At 41.5% G+C, this 13,444-nt stretch overlaps 1 protein-coding gene across 9 annotated transcripts in view; it reads left to right on the top strand.

Annotated features, from left to right (window-relative positions):
- The window catches only part of LOC120893220 (band 7 protein AGAP004871), a 53,497-nt gene that overhangs the window by 29,661 nt on the left and 10,392 nt on the right, over positions 1-13,444 (top strand). The window contains exons 2-3 of one of the 9 annotated variants that reach the window (XM_040294986.1): positions 1,288-1,557; positions 12,290-12,322. The exons of 4 other annotated variants lie outside the window; for them this stretch is intronic. In XM_040294986.1, coding sequence (XP_040150920.1) covers positions 1,527-1,557; positions 12,290-12,322 — 64 coding nt within the window. In that variant the 5' untranslated portion in view covers positions 1,288-1,526. Of the gene's footprint in view, positions 1-5; positions 1,558-12,289; positions 12,323-13,444 lie in introns of those variants that run through there. 4 more of the 9 variants (XM_040294984.1, XM_040294983.1, XM_040294985.1 and 1 more) reach the window with 4 other exon arrangements.

Raw genomic sequence — 13,444 nt, 5'->3', positions numbered from 1 at the left:
CTAGTTACACGGGAAATTCAATTTATAAGCTTAAACAAATATAAAAAAATAAAAAAGCCTAATAATATAAACATAAAGTGATGCGGTTCCAGTCCTAGTGTCGGTTTGCTTGTTTGTCTTGTGTTTGTTGCCCCTCTCACATAAAGCATACTATTGCGTGTATCCTGTCTGCAGCATCAGCTCACATCCGGGCCAGGTTTCATTTCCGTTCAAATTCGTTATCCTCGCGCTTTGGTGTTCTTTGTGCTCTTTGTGTGTTGCCAGAGCTTGTTTGTATGTGGCAGTATTATTTTCTCGCCTTGTTACAGTAAGATACCTTGTGAAAGCAAAAATCAGCTCGGCGAGCCCCGGAAAAGGTTCATGATGAACTTCCCTTCGCTGCAATGAGCTTACCCGTAGCGACCTGTATTCGAGGGAGTTATTAAACTTTTCAAAACTTTTCATCTGCAGCGTGTAGTAGCGTACCGTTGGTCCACAGGGAAATGATGTGTTGTAGTCCCCGAGGGTTGAGATTTGAAGAAGCATTTGCGTAATAAGTGCCAGTAACTGAGGAGGCTATCATTAGTTCCCAGTAACATGTGTGTCGGAATGTTGTGTGTTTGTTATTTAGTCAGTGTTTAAATTAACTGTGTCATTTGTGCCGTCCATTGCGTCTCCAGAAGAAATCAATATGTTGGTAGTATAACCGTCTTTTTATCGTAAGAATCGATAAGAGAAGCATTGTGAATCATATCCTACCATTGTCGCTAAACAATCCCGTATGTAAGCAGTGCTGTTATGCAGGTGTTATTTGCAAATCCTCTATCAAGCAAATTACGTGTTTCGCCCTAGGTGACTTTGTACACTTAGGCCAGAAATACCGTGCCAGCAGGTACTTGTGGTTTTCCAATCTCGCAAACTTCGCTCCTCGTTCGAATGAATCGTGATCAATAACGGTAGCTGTGGGATTAAGTCTGCAGAGAAATTGCAAAGGTAGAAAGGCACACACTAGAAGCGTTCTTTCTCAACCTTTTTTTCGTGTATGTGTGCGTTCTGAAGAGTGTGTGTGTGTGCGTGTGTGTGTGTTTGTACGTACCTCTGTATATATGTGAGCTCTTTGTATGCTGACGCGTGTAATCATGCCCAGTGAAAAGCCTGTGTGCCTGCGAAATGATGCATGTTTATAGAATATTGATTTCGCGGCAAATTGTTTCCAAGTACTGACCTCCACGCCAAACCACACGACGCAACTTGCGAACTTTTGAGCACAGCGTAGTAATATCGTTAAATAAAGTATCCTTTCGACAGTGACGGTCGAAAGCGTCGAGCCACGGTGAAGGTTCGAAAGGGAAGCAAAATACGGCACTGCAGTGTTTGATCCCTGCCGGGATAATTGCTTGTAAATTCAAAACAGCCGACCGAGTCGAGCGGTTCTCTTGTAAAGTGTTTGCCCAGGTTTCTACGGAAGACGTAGAACAAAATCCGCCATCACGACGACTACCAACGGGGGAGGAAAGCTTGGCCACATCACACTGATAAACGGAAATATGCCTGAAGACAGTGCTGTCATAGTGGAAGGTAGGGACGAACGGGTGGTTTGAGCGTTTGGAATCGAACAGCCACATGTGTATGTCCTGTGTGCACATCCCATTTACACCGTGTCCTGTGTCCTAGTTCCCACCAGCATCGCGGTGCAAAATGGTCACTAGTTGCAGAAAAACCCAATTCCCGAAAAAAAAGTTCGCAAACCAGTACACTATTGAACGTTTGCACCGATCGCTTGCACGATTTCATTAAAGTACGATGTTCGATGCACCATCAGTGGAGGAAACAGATGGTGGAGTTTCATTTTTGTGTAGTACAGTCACGTCGCACTACTTGCACTGCGTTGACAATCGATTGAATGTGATGGTGCCCAGATGTTCTCTACACATCCTACTGGCAAGACAACGACCAACAAAAAAAGTTTTGATTTTTGTTTGCAAATATTAATCTAACCTGCTAGTGACATTCCCGCTGTCCGAGACACGGTCACATCCAATCCATTTATCCATCACATCCATGCACACTTGTCTCTCTTACACCTACTGATATACACTTACAAGACAAATACACTGCACAATTTCTACCGGCTTTCATCAGAGAGTGATGATAGACTGCAGCAGGTCAGACGGAAGTGAAGTCTTCCCAGCCTGTTGTCGGTTTTCAGCAGCTTCATTCCCGTTTCTAGGCCACGTCACATGTGCCCAGCAACGTAAAGCACTAGAATGACTGCACAGAGCGGCAAGCACACAAGTAGGCGCAACGAGTGCAACAGGAAACAAGAGACTTCGCCTACTAGCAGTCGATAGGGCACTGGATACTGTTTCTAGTGAGCGTGAGTGAAGGCTTCCTGTAACAAGAGTGGACACTCGATCAAAAATGACACGTTTTGGAGGACGAGTGACGAGCATCTCGGCAACGGGGTGACGGAGGGTGCAGGAGGAAAATGTGAAAAAGGGGTACCTATTTATATAAAAACGAATGTCACCTCTGTGTGACACGGTATCGGTCGGTGCTGAAAGGGGTTCAGAAGTGATTGATGAGCATTTGATGAAAGTACAGTTTATAATCCAGTGGAAACTCTGCGATAAGAAAATAGATCGATCCCGCCCGTCTCTAGTTGATGTGCAATCTCAACATCGACAGTTTGGTGAAAGGTGAAGCTTAAGCGATGCCTGATACAGTGTGGTCGAGCTTACATCGCTAGAACAAAGGGCTTGCCATCGTATCAGGTGATGAGAGCGGTGGTGAGATGAGAGGAAAATTTTCAATCAAACCCTCAGCTCATGTTCTATGGAAATGGTTCGCTTTACCGACCGAACTCCGAAACAGAGTCTCTCTTTTGTGTAGCGTTGATGCATTCCAGCATCCCACAGCTCGATTACTTTTTGAACACGCTTGGATGCATTTATTGCCTGCAGTTTTCGGGTTTTATTTTCTTTTAAATATTCTGCCAAGGAACGATGTGCTAGTTTGTTAGTCAAAGAAGGACCTTCAAGCGGGCGTCAAGACCTACTGCTGGTTTGCGATTGTATGCGGACGGCACGTTTTATAAAATAAATTATCCTTTAAAGTTTGCTCAATCATGCCGTCATTGGCATTGCTAAATGGTCACAGCTAAACTGACCTACTTCAACACCAGTCGTCGGTGCGTTTGCCTGGTGGCTGGCTGTGGACTGGTCGTTTGGTGACGTTGCCTGCGATGCGACCCCTATTGCAGTGGCGTCATCGGGGTCTACTCGGGATGCTTGGCTTGGCCACCGAACCGTTTGCTCCTGTCGCATGGCAATGCCATAGGCCGAGTAATAAATTCCCTGTACCTTTGCCAGCTTCGGTCTTCGGCCTTGGCTGGATTCCAACGTTGCTGTTATAAGAAGGTCAGTCAGAGCGAACACTCGATAGTGATTTATCGCTAAGTAGTTATTGTATTGCATTTTATCATCACGATAGCTTGGTTGCAAAATTCTAAACTATGACACATGGGTTGCCACACCGTCACTTTGTACATGTTAATGATTTTTGTTAAGCCACGACGCATTATTGTCACGCTTTGATAAATTGTGCACAGTCAGCAAAGGACAGTTAATTCATTTTTTGCTGAATCGTTGACAAGGTACGAAGATTTCCTGTTTTTGTTGAGTTGGTTAAAAAGGAAAACTTTCGACTGCATGATTAGCGACCCTGGAAAGACAAAGCCCTAAAAAGGCCACAAGCTGTAATGACATGGCAACTTCTGGAGCCCAATTTGTTCCGTCTAATAGCAGCTCTTGTCTCTCTGTTTCTCATGTAAGCATGAAGAAAAAGTCAAGAGAATTACATAAGAAAAACCAGCGATGAATTAGTGTAATCTATTTAATAATCGTTTAGTTGGATTACGTGCTGATAAAATAAAAACTAAAAAGTTTTTTAGTTGATCTACAGCATACCAAAAAATTAGACTGTCCTACGGAGGGCCTATTCGATGAATGCAAGGCCGATAGAATCGATGCCCAAACGGACGGTTTCCGCTCATCAACTGACTGAACATACTATTCGGATGCGGATGAGGTATTAAACTATTACAGAAGCATGATCACGTAAAAGAAAAGAAGAATAAGATAATCAAATGAATTTGGAAGTGAAACCTTGTATGTGGTCGTAGCCACTACCTCAAGGTCGGTTTTGCCAGTGATATAGATCGAAAGGAAATTTTCTATACATCGTACATTTGTCAGTCCGTGTTAATGGTGCTGTCTACAATATTGGTTTTCCCCTTGTCCGGATAGCTAACTGTGGCTAGCGATTCACACAGAGTATTCTCCAAAATGCGATGCAAAGTGTTTGGGAGTACACGTTGAAATATGTTCTGAACATTTCACCAGAAGAGCTTCGTGTCCTAGTGGCTGATCGACCGATCAAATGAAAGGTAGTCGCATCGCGAAAAGGTAGTTCCAATAATGTTCGTAAAGTTCTCGACACCTGCCACTTATGTGTCGATGCAAGTGGTTTGGAATAGGGTCGGTAGATGTGGGTGATGGTTTTACAAGTGTTGTACCCATCCACAACGGTGCTCCCGTCGCTCAATATTACGTCGCTACCGTGGACGTTGATTTGGCAGGTTGCAATATGGTGTGGAGTATCTAGCACCAACACTCAACGTAACTGACCGAGCAAATGTGCGATATACGATGGGATAAGCATTCAGGAAAAGAAACTTTAAACGCTATACACTTCGGAGCTTCCTACGGATATATCGTCACGATAAGGACAGAACAGAACATTTTTGATGTGACGAAACCAGGTTGGATGTTTCGGTAAAAGGTCACAAGAAAGCAAACCACTTAAAAATGCTAATTGTTTCATGACTGACAAGGGAACCGTCGATTGAGAGCTTGCGGAAGGATTAAAAAGGCCGAACGGACAATGTTATACAATAACTTACATATTGTGCCATTGTAAAACCTCCATTGTTGCATAAAAGAAAGCAAATAGTCGTTTAATAGAAGTTTTAATCAACTAAAATGCAGATAACCTTTTTCTACAAACGAGTGTTCTATGTACTGATTTAATGTATCACCACAGTCCTGCCAATTATGCGGAAAAAGCTTCATATCGGAAAAGACTACATTTGATTAAATATTTTACACTGCTATTGGGAATTGGATTATTTCACTCCCTTGATTCACTCCTAAACCTCAAATACGCTTTTGCTGATTGCGATAATTTGAAGCAAAGAGCAATTGGTAAAGTGGTTTGGCAAATAAAGTCGTTTGTTTACTTACCACATCATTTACGAGGGCACAGAAAGTTAGCGGTCAATGGGACGGGAATATTTATGGCCCACTCGGAGTCCACCCGGGATTGGAAAGAAATAAAATTTTGCAAATAAATCGTTCTCAATTCCCGAATGTAGCCCGATTGATGAATCTAGGCGGCAAATCTAAATACCAGCATTGGTGGACCAGCATTTTCACAATCGAATTGAATCGAGATGAAACCATTGTGGAGGATGAAATAGGCGCAGCGCGGTGGATGGACTGTAGAAAAAAATTACGATAAAATGCTCAATTTTCAGCGCATTGCCGTTGGATCGTTCAATTCAATTAAAAGTGGGCAAGCCAAACGAATGAAGGCAATTTATTACCAGCGGTACCGTAAAATCCAATCATTTGCGGTCGAAGAAAATCGCTCGATCCATGCTGGCGTAATGACTGCTCGTTGGTGTGTGTGGGTTTTGGTTCCGAAATGTGTGCCGATAACCAACGCGAACACCGTACTGACTGTCACTGACGAGAACGTAGCACGGGCATTGCCCCGGGGGCAATAGGGGTGTGATGAGTCATATTTGAAAGCTTTGAAAGCCATTTGAATGCTTGATGAAATGGCGGCCGTCCTGATTGGACCAGGACAATTATTGATGTGATGTCAGCGTTCTGTGTTTTGGCGTCACAGTAGTCAAGGTGATCGTAATTGCAGGATACAGACACGCATGTGGTTGTCACTGTACTATACAGGTAGCGGTGGCGCTGTAGTATTCCGATAAATGTTCCATTTTTGGATCCATACGAATGGCTTGTTATATTCCGCCGTTGCTTGTGCGCTTTCAATATTCATATGATCACCTGACACAAATCCCTTGCCATATTATATAAACGCCAAAATAGGCTTACGATTGATCATGCTTGACGAGCAAATCCTCTTTACAAGAACACACGAGTAGAGTAGGAAGCATATTTTGTGTTACGTGTGCCTTGTATTGCAGTAACACGTGTAGGGAGCATATTGTGAGTCACATACCAATGTAATAGAAAACGTGACATTTTTTCGCTCTATCTGTTTCTGCACGAGTGAGGATGTATTTCCGGATTTAGAGAGATTTGCACAAAGAAGAGATATTTCTTTCCAAGCCCAGCCAAACCACAGCTCAAATTGTATTTGCTGTTAGTAGGAAACTGATTTTACTTTCAATGTTTATATGTGGTTTTACTCCAAGTGTGCCCAAGTTAATGCTTTGTTTTTTGGACGACACTCAAAAATTCTTAAAAGATGTATTGCACTGTTATAGCTAATGAAATGTTTCCCCAATACTCCATGATGCTGCTAATTGTATATCTTCCCTTGATGCTACTAATTGTATATCTTCCATTGATGATTGACATTCTCGGGCTTAAATGTAGTACTATATCATTAATATTGTCCCACTTCGTCTTAGACCCGCGACAAAGTCCGACAAATTTTGTCATATAGAACCCTACGAAAACGCCGGGCTTTGTCAGTCCGCCTGTACCGAAATAAAGCGTCCTGGAAACGGTTGGTGCATCGCAAGCCCAGCCGTTGGTGCCGCAATGCTACACTTTACCAGGGCAGAGAGGCATACTTTAATTAAATTATCCCCATCACCATGAGTCCTGACTAAGTGAACGAGTCGAAAAGTGGGAACGACGAAATGCAGAGCGATACCGTACCGTTTTGTCTTCATCAAGCGCTTTCTTCTGATGATGATGACGATGAAGGCGGTTCAGGCAACGGACAGGCCAGCCTTTGCTAGCCAGTAATTAATTCAAATCTCCTTAATTACCCCAATTTGGCAACTTCGGCCGCGTGCATGTACGCGTCATACAGACCAAAAAGCAGTTGCTCAAAAGTTGGGCGCATATTAACCGATCGTCGTAAAACCGGTCCGGTGCAAACTACCCCTCTATAACCGTCCAGGAGCCGTGTGTCTGTGGTAAGGAATTGTACTACTCAGCAAAAAAAGCAACAACTCCTGTGCCGCGTTAAAGCAACCTGATTAATGGGTTCACATAAACCTAAACAGTAAACCGGCGAGGCAAACGATTCTAAATAAAGGCTGCCGAGTGGCTGAGCAATACTTCTTGTGCACACATCGCACATAAATCATGAAAGTTTCACCAATTACAATGTCAAAATTTTAAATTTTCCTCATCAGCAGCCAAGAGATTTATCGCTGCCCATGGCATGGTGGGAGCCCTGGGATAACGAGATGGAACAAATCGAGATGGGAGAGTGTTCTTGCTGCTGCGTATGAAAAGCGTACTTTCACTCGTAAACGGGCGGGAAATGGGCGAAGAAAAATGAGCTTTCCGTTTCTTCTCACAAAATTTCACAGCACAAGGAGAAGAAGGAGAAGCAGTTCCGGCAGTACTCTGTTGATGATGAATGGAAATCTACGCTTCGCTCGCTTCGTTTGGTGCACACAGAGCCATCGCAAAAGGGGTTGTTAGTCGGGCTTGTATTAAGAAAGTAGTCCAATTTGATGGATCACATCGTGGCATGTGGTAGTAATGGTTCCGCTTTAGGACATTGAGATATCCCTAGCTGGGAGGCATTTTCCGGTAGATTCCGGTCCTTTGTGAAGGTTATTCCAGTGCGATTACGGTTGCGGTGCAAGCCCAACATACCGCAACACTCGCCATACACAGCCACACCCAGCCGTACATGAAGTGTTATGAAAGCAACCGCAAGCAGCCAGGAGCAACCATGCTGTGCCAATGATTATGAATGATCGCGATAAGCATCAGCGCTCGTTATACATCGTTATTGAGCGTCACTGGAACTGTATACTGTACTGTGGTTCGGGCACTGCTAGACCATTTGCTTTGATTTTGAAAATGTGCCATCGGGTGCCATAGGCTGCGGGCCTGAAACGAGAAAATGAAACGAACCAGTTGGAGGCATGTTGTAGTTCGAAGGACACGACACGAGACTTACTGGCGACAGTAAATTAATTGATGTCTTTCGATCTCAATCACTCCATCACTACTGGTAGTATGTATCTGTGGAATACTGGCACATAACGTATAATTACCGGCACGTGGTCAACGTTGTGCACTTTCTGTACGGTGCAGAGCGATGTGGCAATACAACTTCTGACATGCTCTTATCGTGTGAAAGTCATTTTTACGCTAGCGAAGGGATATAAATAATGGTTAGCCATTAGTTCGGCTTCGTTCGGTGTGTTATCCTGTGACTACATGAGCTTTCAAACCTGCTAAATGAGTATGTCACGCACGTCGAGTCTATTGTAATTGTGGAATAAAAACGGAACTCCTGGAACAAGGACAATCTATTATTAGGTCAATTTCAAAATAGGTCGATAAATGCTTCAACAGTAAATGTTGAACAACGGGAAATATATATCATATATTTTAATAATATTTTGTTAAAGGATATTTTGCCGAGAGAGCGAGAGATCTTTTCAATGTAATTATTTTTCTAAGAAAAGGATTCAAAATTCCCTAAACAATTTACACGCTTAGCACGCATAACTACTTGACGTTCTGAGCCTGCATGATTTCTTATCTCTAATTGGCGTTGTCTTACAGACACATTTGTAACTCAAAATTTTGCCTCCCATCGCCCAAGAGTATATGCAGGATGTTTCAGCGAAATGGGAAATGCTTAGCCAAAAGTACATACCATTCATCATTCGCTACCCTCAGCCAATGGCAGTAGAGACCAAACACACTGACATACAAACCTAATGTGTCTCATTATCGCGTCGTGTCGATCTAACACCGCCATCCTTTCTAACGATGGCCAAAAGTGTCTCTCGTTATTCAGATTTCCGTAGCCCTGCTTCTGCTCGATCCGTCTAATTAGGCTTCTAGTGCCCTTCTAATGCGAACCGAAAGACAATCTCCAGCGCAGACGGAATTTGTTGAAACCTTTGCTAGCTAGGAAGGAATCCCACAAGAGCGTTGTTGGGCGGTGATTTTGAGAATCCTATTAATTTCCCTCATCGCCGTTACGTTCGGTCCGTTGCGATTGTGTGCCCGTACCAGGACGTGGAGGAAACAAATGTCCCAAAGTCGATCGATGGATGGACCTGAGAGCCTCAGCTTGAGAGCACTACCGAATGTTGTCAACGATGGTACCGACAGAGGAAGGCTTTATAGCTGGCACCCCGGTTCAAACGGACGCAAACGGTGTGACGACCATTTCCATGGGTAATATCATTTTAATTGCGTCTTCATTTACGTAATCTATGTTGGTAGCAACTCTCCCGACCGTTTAACCACAACCATCATTAGGAATATCATAAGAACCTTGATTTTGGTTTTTATTTCAAGGTGGTGTGATGCGGTGTGAAAAACAACAAATGTTGTCCATTGAACCGTTTCAGAATTGGTTCAGACAGTTTTTGCTCGAAGGTCCTCTATACGTTGTGGTATGTTCAATTATTTACTGTACACCGAGTATTTTATAGGAAATGTAACAGTTTCTTTGTTTGCTGTAATCATACAGACAATAAAGTGTAAGAAACTGTTCCAATCTTTCATTTGTTTTCTGTCTTAGACAAGACAAATGTTCCGTAACTTTGCTCGGCTTGTTTAGCATTAAGGTGTTTCTTTGTATTTTTTATGTCACACTTCCAAATCAGTTTTGCTCAAGCTTTAAAGTGCCGAAGATTGCGTTAGGTATTGTTGTGTGGTACAAATTCAATTCAAATATTTACATTTGACAATGAAAAACAACATCGTGTCAAATTGCTTCAATCCTTACCACGCACAGCTTCATCAAGATACACTTCTTGATACACTTGGTCACTGTAAGCATGAAAAGACGTTTGTTAAACGAATTGAAATGATGTGAACCGCGGGATAGTATTTCTAGCATGGGAATCAAATTCTTCCTCAAACGAGATATGTATTTACGATTGTACTCGTCAGCTCACACCGAAAGGATCTTTGGATTTGGAAAGATAGAAAAGCTTTGGATATGCAAGAAATGGTGGTCTGTTCCATCTCCGTATGCCATATACTTTACCATTTATTTGGACATACTATATGCGAGATTGAGAGAAAGTAACAGTGTACCTCGTATCGGTATGAATGTTTGAGTGCGGTTTGGGGGTTTAGCATGTTCCAGCACAGTACTTGGTGGCCCGCTCCAATTTTGTGAAGCACCAACCACTCTTAGATCATGCGAAACTGTTTCAGCAACAAAAGAAATAGCTTTTATTCAGTGGAAACGACGAAACATACGACGATTCCTTTTTCATGCGCTGAACCGTACCGATCGCTTACAATGAAGCACTGAAAGCCTTGAGCTTTTTTATGCTTTTCAAGGGAACTGTCGTATCCTGTCGCATGGTTCGACCGGCCAAGGAACACACTCTTAAAAGTGCTTCTTATATGATCTGGCAAGTGGAGCGATGGCAAGGGATGGATATGGGAAAAGAAATCCTTTTGTTACCATGCAATGCAATTTATTTACCTTTTCAATGAAACTGCGTAGAGTTGTGTCTTGCGCTTAGCTTTTCTATGGAACGCAACATACGAATGTCGGAGTATGTTTCCAAAAAAGATCGATTACAGTTATCCAAATGGTATAGGCAAGGCGACAAAAGTATCGTTTTTAAATGAATTTTATATTCCTGAAATGGTAAACTTTTAAGGATTTCTAAATTAAAATAAAAAAACTTGGTCGATCATGATTAGGTTTTATATGATATCATAGTTGTACAACACTAACTGGTTTAAATGGTTTAAATAATGACTAGGTTTAGAAGGTAAACCAGTATTTTAGTAACGTTCGGTTTATACAAATCAAAATGAATTAAATTTAGACTATTTGAGATTGCTACACTCATTCACCACAATCTGAAAACTGAAACACCAGCAAGATGAAAATGTATTTGCACTACTAACAAATCTTACCCAAAATGCGATAGTTTGCGTTGCGCCAAATCTTTCTCGTACTGTTGTTCCAGGAACGAGGCTCATAAATAACCCAAATAAACAGAGCTGTGAACAAAGCTGGGCTTGTAGGAGTCATTCGCAGCCGATAAGTGAAAGAAGAAAAATGTTTCATACTTCTTCAACCACCCGTTTTGTGAACAACTTATGCCCTAGGATGTCTTGTGGTACATAATGCACGTAGTGCTGAGTCTCTAGAGCACGATGCAATATTTTCCTACGATTTAAGAAGCACAAGATTAAGAACACTGGCATAAGAGAATGTCTATGGCTGTAGAAAAAAAGAAGGAAGAAAATTCCCTCCCAGTCACATGCAAATGCCCGAGAATCGCGAGATGCAGCCAACAATGAGCGCATTAGCTTAGTATGTTAGTCGTATTTGTTTTTTCTTCTGGTTTTTAGGAGTCATTTCATAAAGCTGTTCCATGTTCATTGGTGTTACTTTCAACCATATAAAGGTGTTTCGATGATACGAGACATGTTTCTGTTGAGAGTAGCTGCGAAATATAATTAAATTTAGTGATATGTCATTTAATGTACAATGCAATGGCTTTTAATGATATTTTATAAACTCTTTTAGACCACACGACATCTAATTGAGCGTATAATTAATGTTTGTTTTGAGGAAGAACATTGAGAAGGAGGTTTTTTCTCGTCTAATTTTAAAATACATTTAAATTTCATTTGCATTTCACAGCTTTTGTTGTGACTCATGTGCTATTGAATTTGTGTTTCATGTTTCACATTGGGAGTGGCATTTGGACATAACGTAATTTTGTTATCATTTGTATTTTGATTGTTTTTTTTCTGTGCGCCCTCTTATGTACACACATCAATACATCAACAATCACACTTTACAGCATTGACCAAAGCGGCCACCCTGAAATGATACCTCGATTCGATGCATCTAAATTCATAAATGTTTCCAATCACACCGTATAAATCCAGCCAAACTAAATTGACCCCCCCCCCCCATCGAAAAACCAAATTATTGAACAAGCTAAATTCTAATTCATTCCAAAACTAATTCATCTTTTCACATTTTGCATACCGTTTTATTTTTATAGATGTTAAAATGAAAAACTCACTGTTGCTCTACGGTAAGTGGTGACAGCCGACGGTGGACTAATATAATGGATTGCGGATACTTGGTCGTTAAAATAAAGTAACCGTCTCGCTGTGTCTTTCTCTCTCTCACTCTCTCTCTCTTTCATTCTCTTTGGTACCAAATTTCAAAATTTCCAAATATTTTTCATATTTTCTCTTTTCTCCCTGTTACCCTTCATAATCCATTTGGGGTATCGGGACTCTCTCATCACGTCTCATTCCGTTGCTCCGGTGTCTTTATCTGTATGTGTATGTGTATGTGTGTCGTATTAAAAAAACTCAATCACCTTTTACCAAATTCAACAACAAAAACTCATCTTACGACCATCACGTGAACGGCTAACACGTTTATCTTCCCATCATCCAATCTGCCCCGGGGTATCTCGACGAAACCGTTTCTCCCGACATTGGCCACACTCGTATTGTTCTCGCATAACGACCCACACAGGAAGTACGTAAAAGACTTTTTATACCAAAGTTCAAGTAGACACTTTTGCAATAGTACTTGGTTGATGCCGCTCTTCTTATTCCTCTTCTTGTTCTTCTTCTTCTTCGAATCCCCGCATACATTATTTACCCGTATCCCGTTCGTATGTTGTGTCCTAATTTTGTCTTACAAAAGTACTTGCTCTTTGCCGTCCGAACGGTTGTAATTGAGAAGAATTTTCCGCACCATAGTAGTTTATAGCACCAGTGAGTAAAGCAGTGAGCATTTCTTGCATGATGACAGTAATATCTTCCCCGTACATGTGTTCACCCGTTTGGTTATATTTCACATCACATTTAAACTCCCAGTGTCAATTCGTGAAGGTTTCAGTTACGTGAAATGTTTGATTATCTACATTTTTGTTTTCAAAATTTATCACTTAATTTGTGCATGGTAGTTTGTAGTGTTTATGCGTTGAAGGATAATTTCTTGATGTGTTTCCAAATAAATTCAACCTTATTGTCACAAAATGATCACCACATAAATCACTTATTATAAAAAAATACTGCAATATTTTATTGGATTAAATCATATCAATGATATAAAACTGCTCGAATTTTCGTAAATAATTCTATAGGTAATATATTATGTGCTTGAAGGCAATAAAAACCGCAATAACTATTTAAAC

The sequence above is a fragment of the Anopheles arabiensis genome, chromosome 2 (genome assembly GCF_016920715.1).
Source record: "Anopheles arabiensis isolate DONGOLA chromosome 2, AaraD3, whole genome shotgun sequence".
Taxonomy (NCBI): Eukaryota; Metazoa; Arthropoda; class Insecta; order Diptera; family Culicidae; genus Anopheles; species Anopheles arabiensis.
This window is presented reverse-complemented; position numbering and strand designations above follow the sequence as displayed.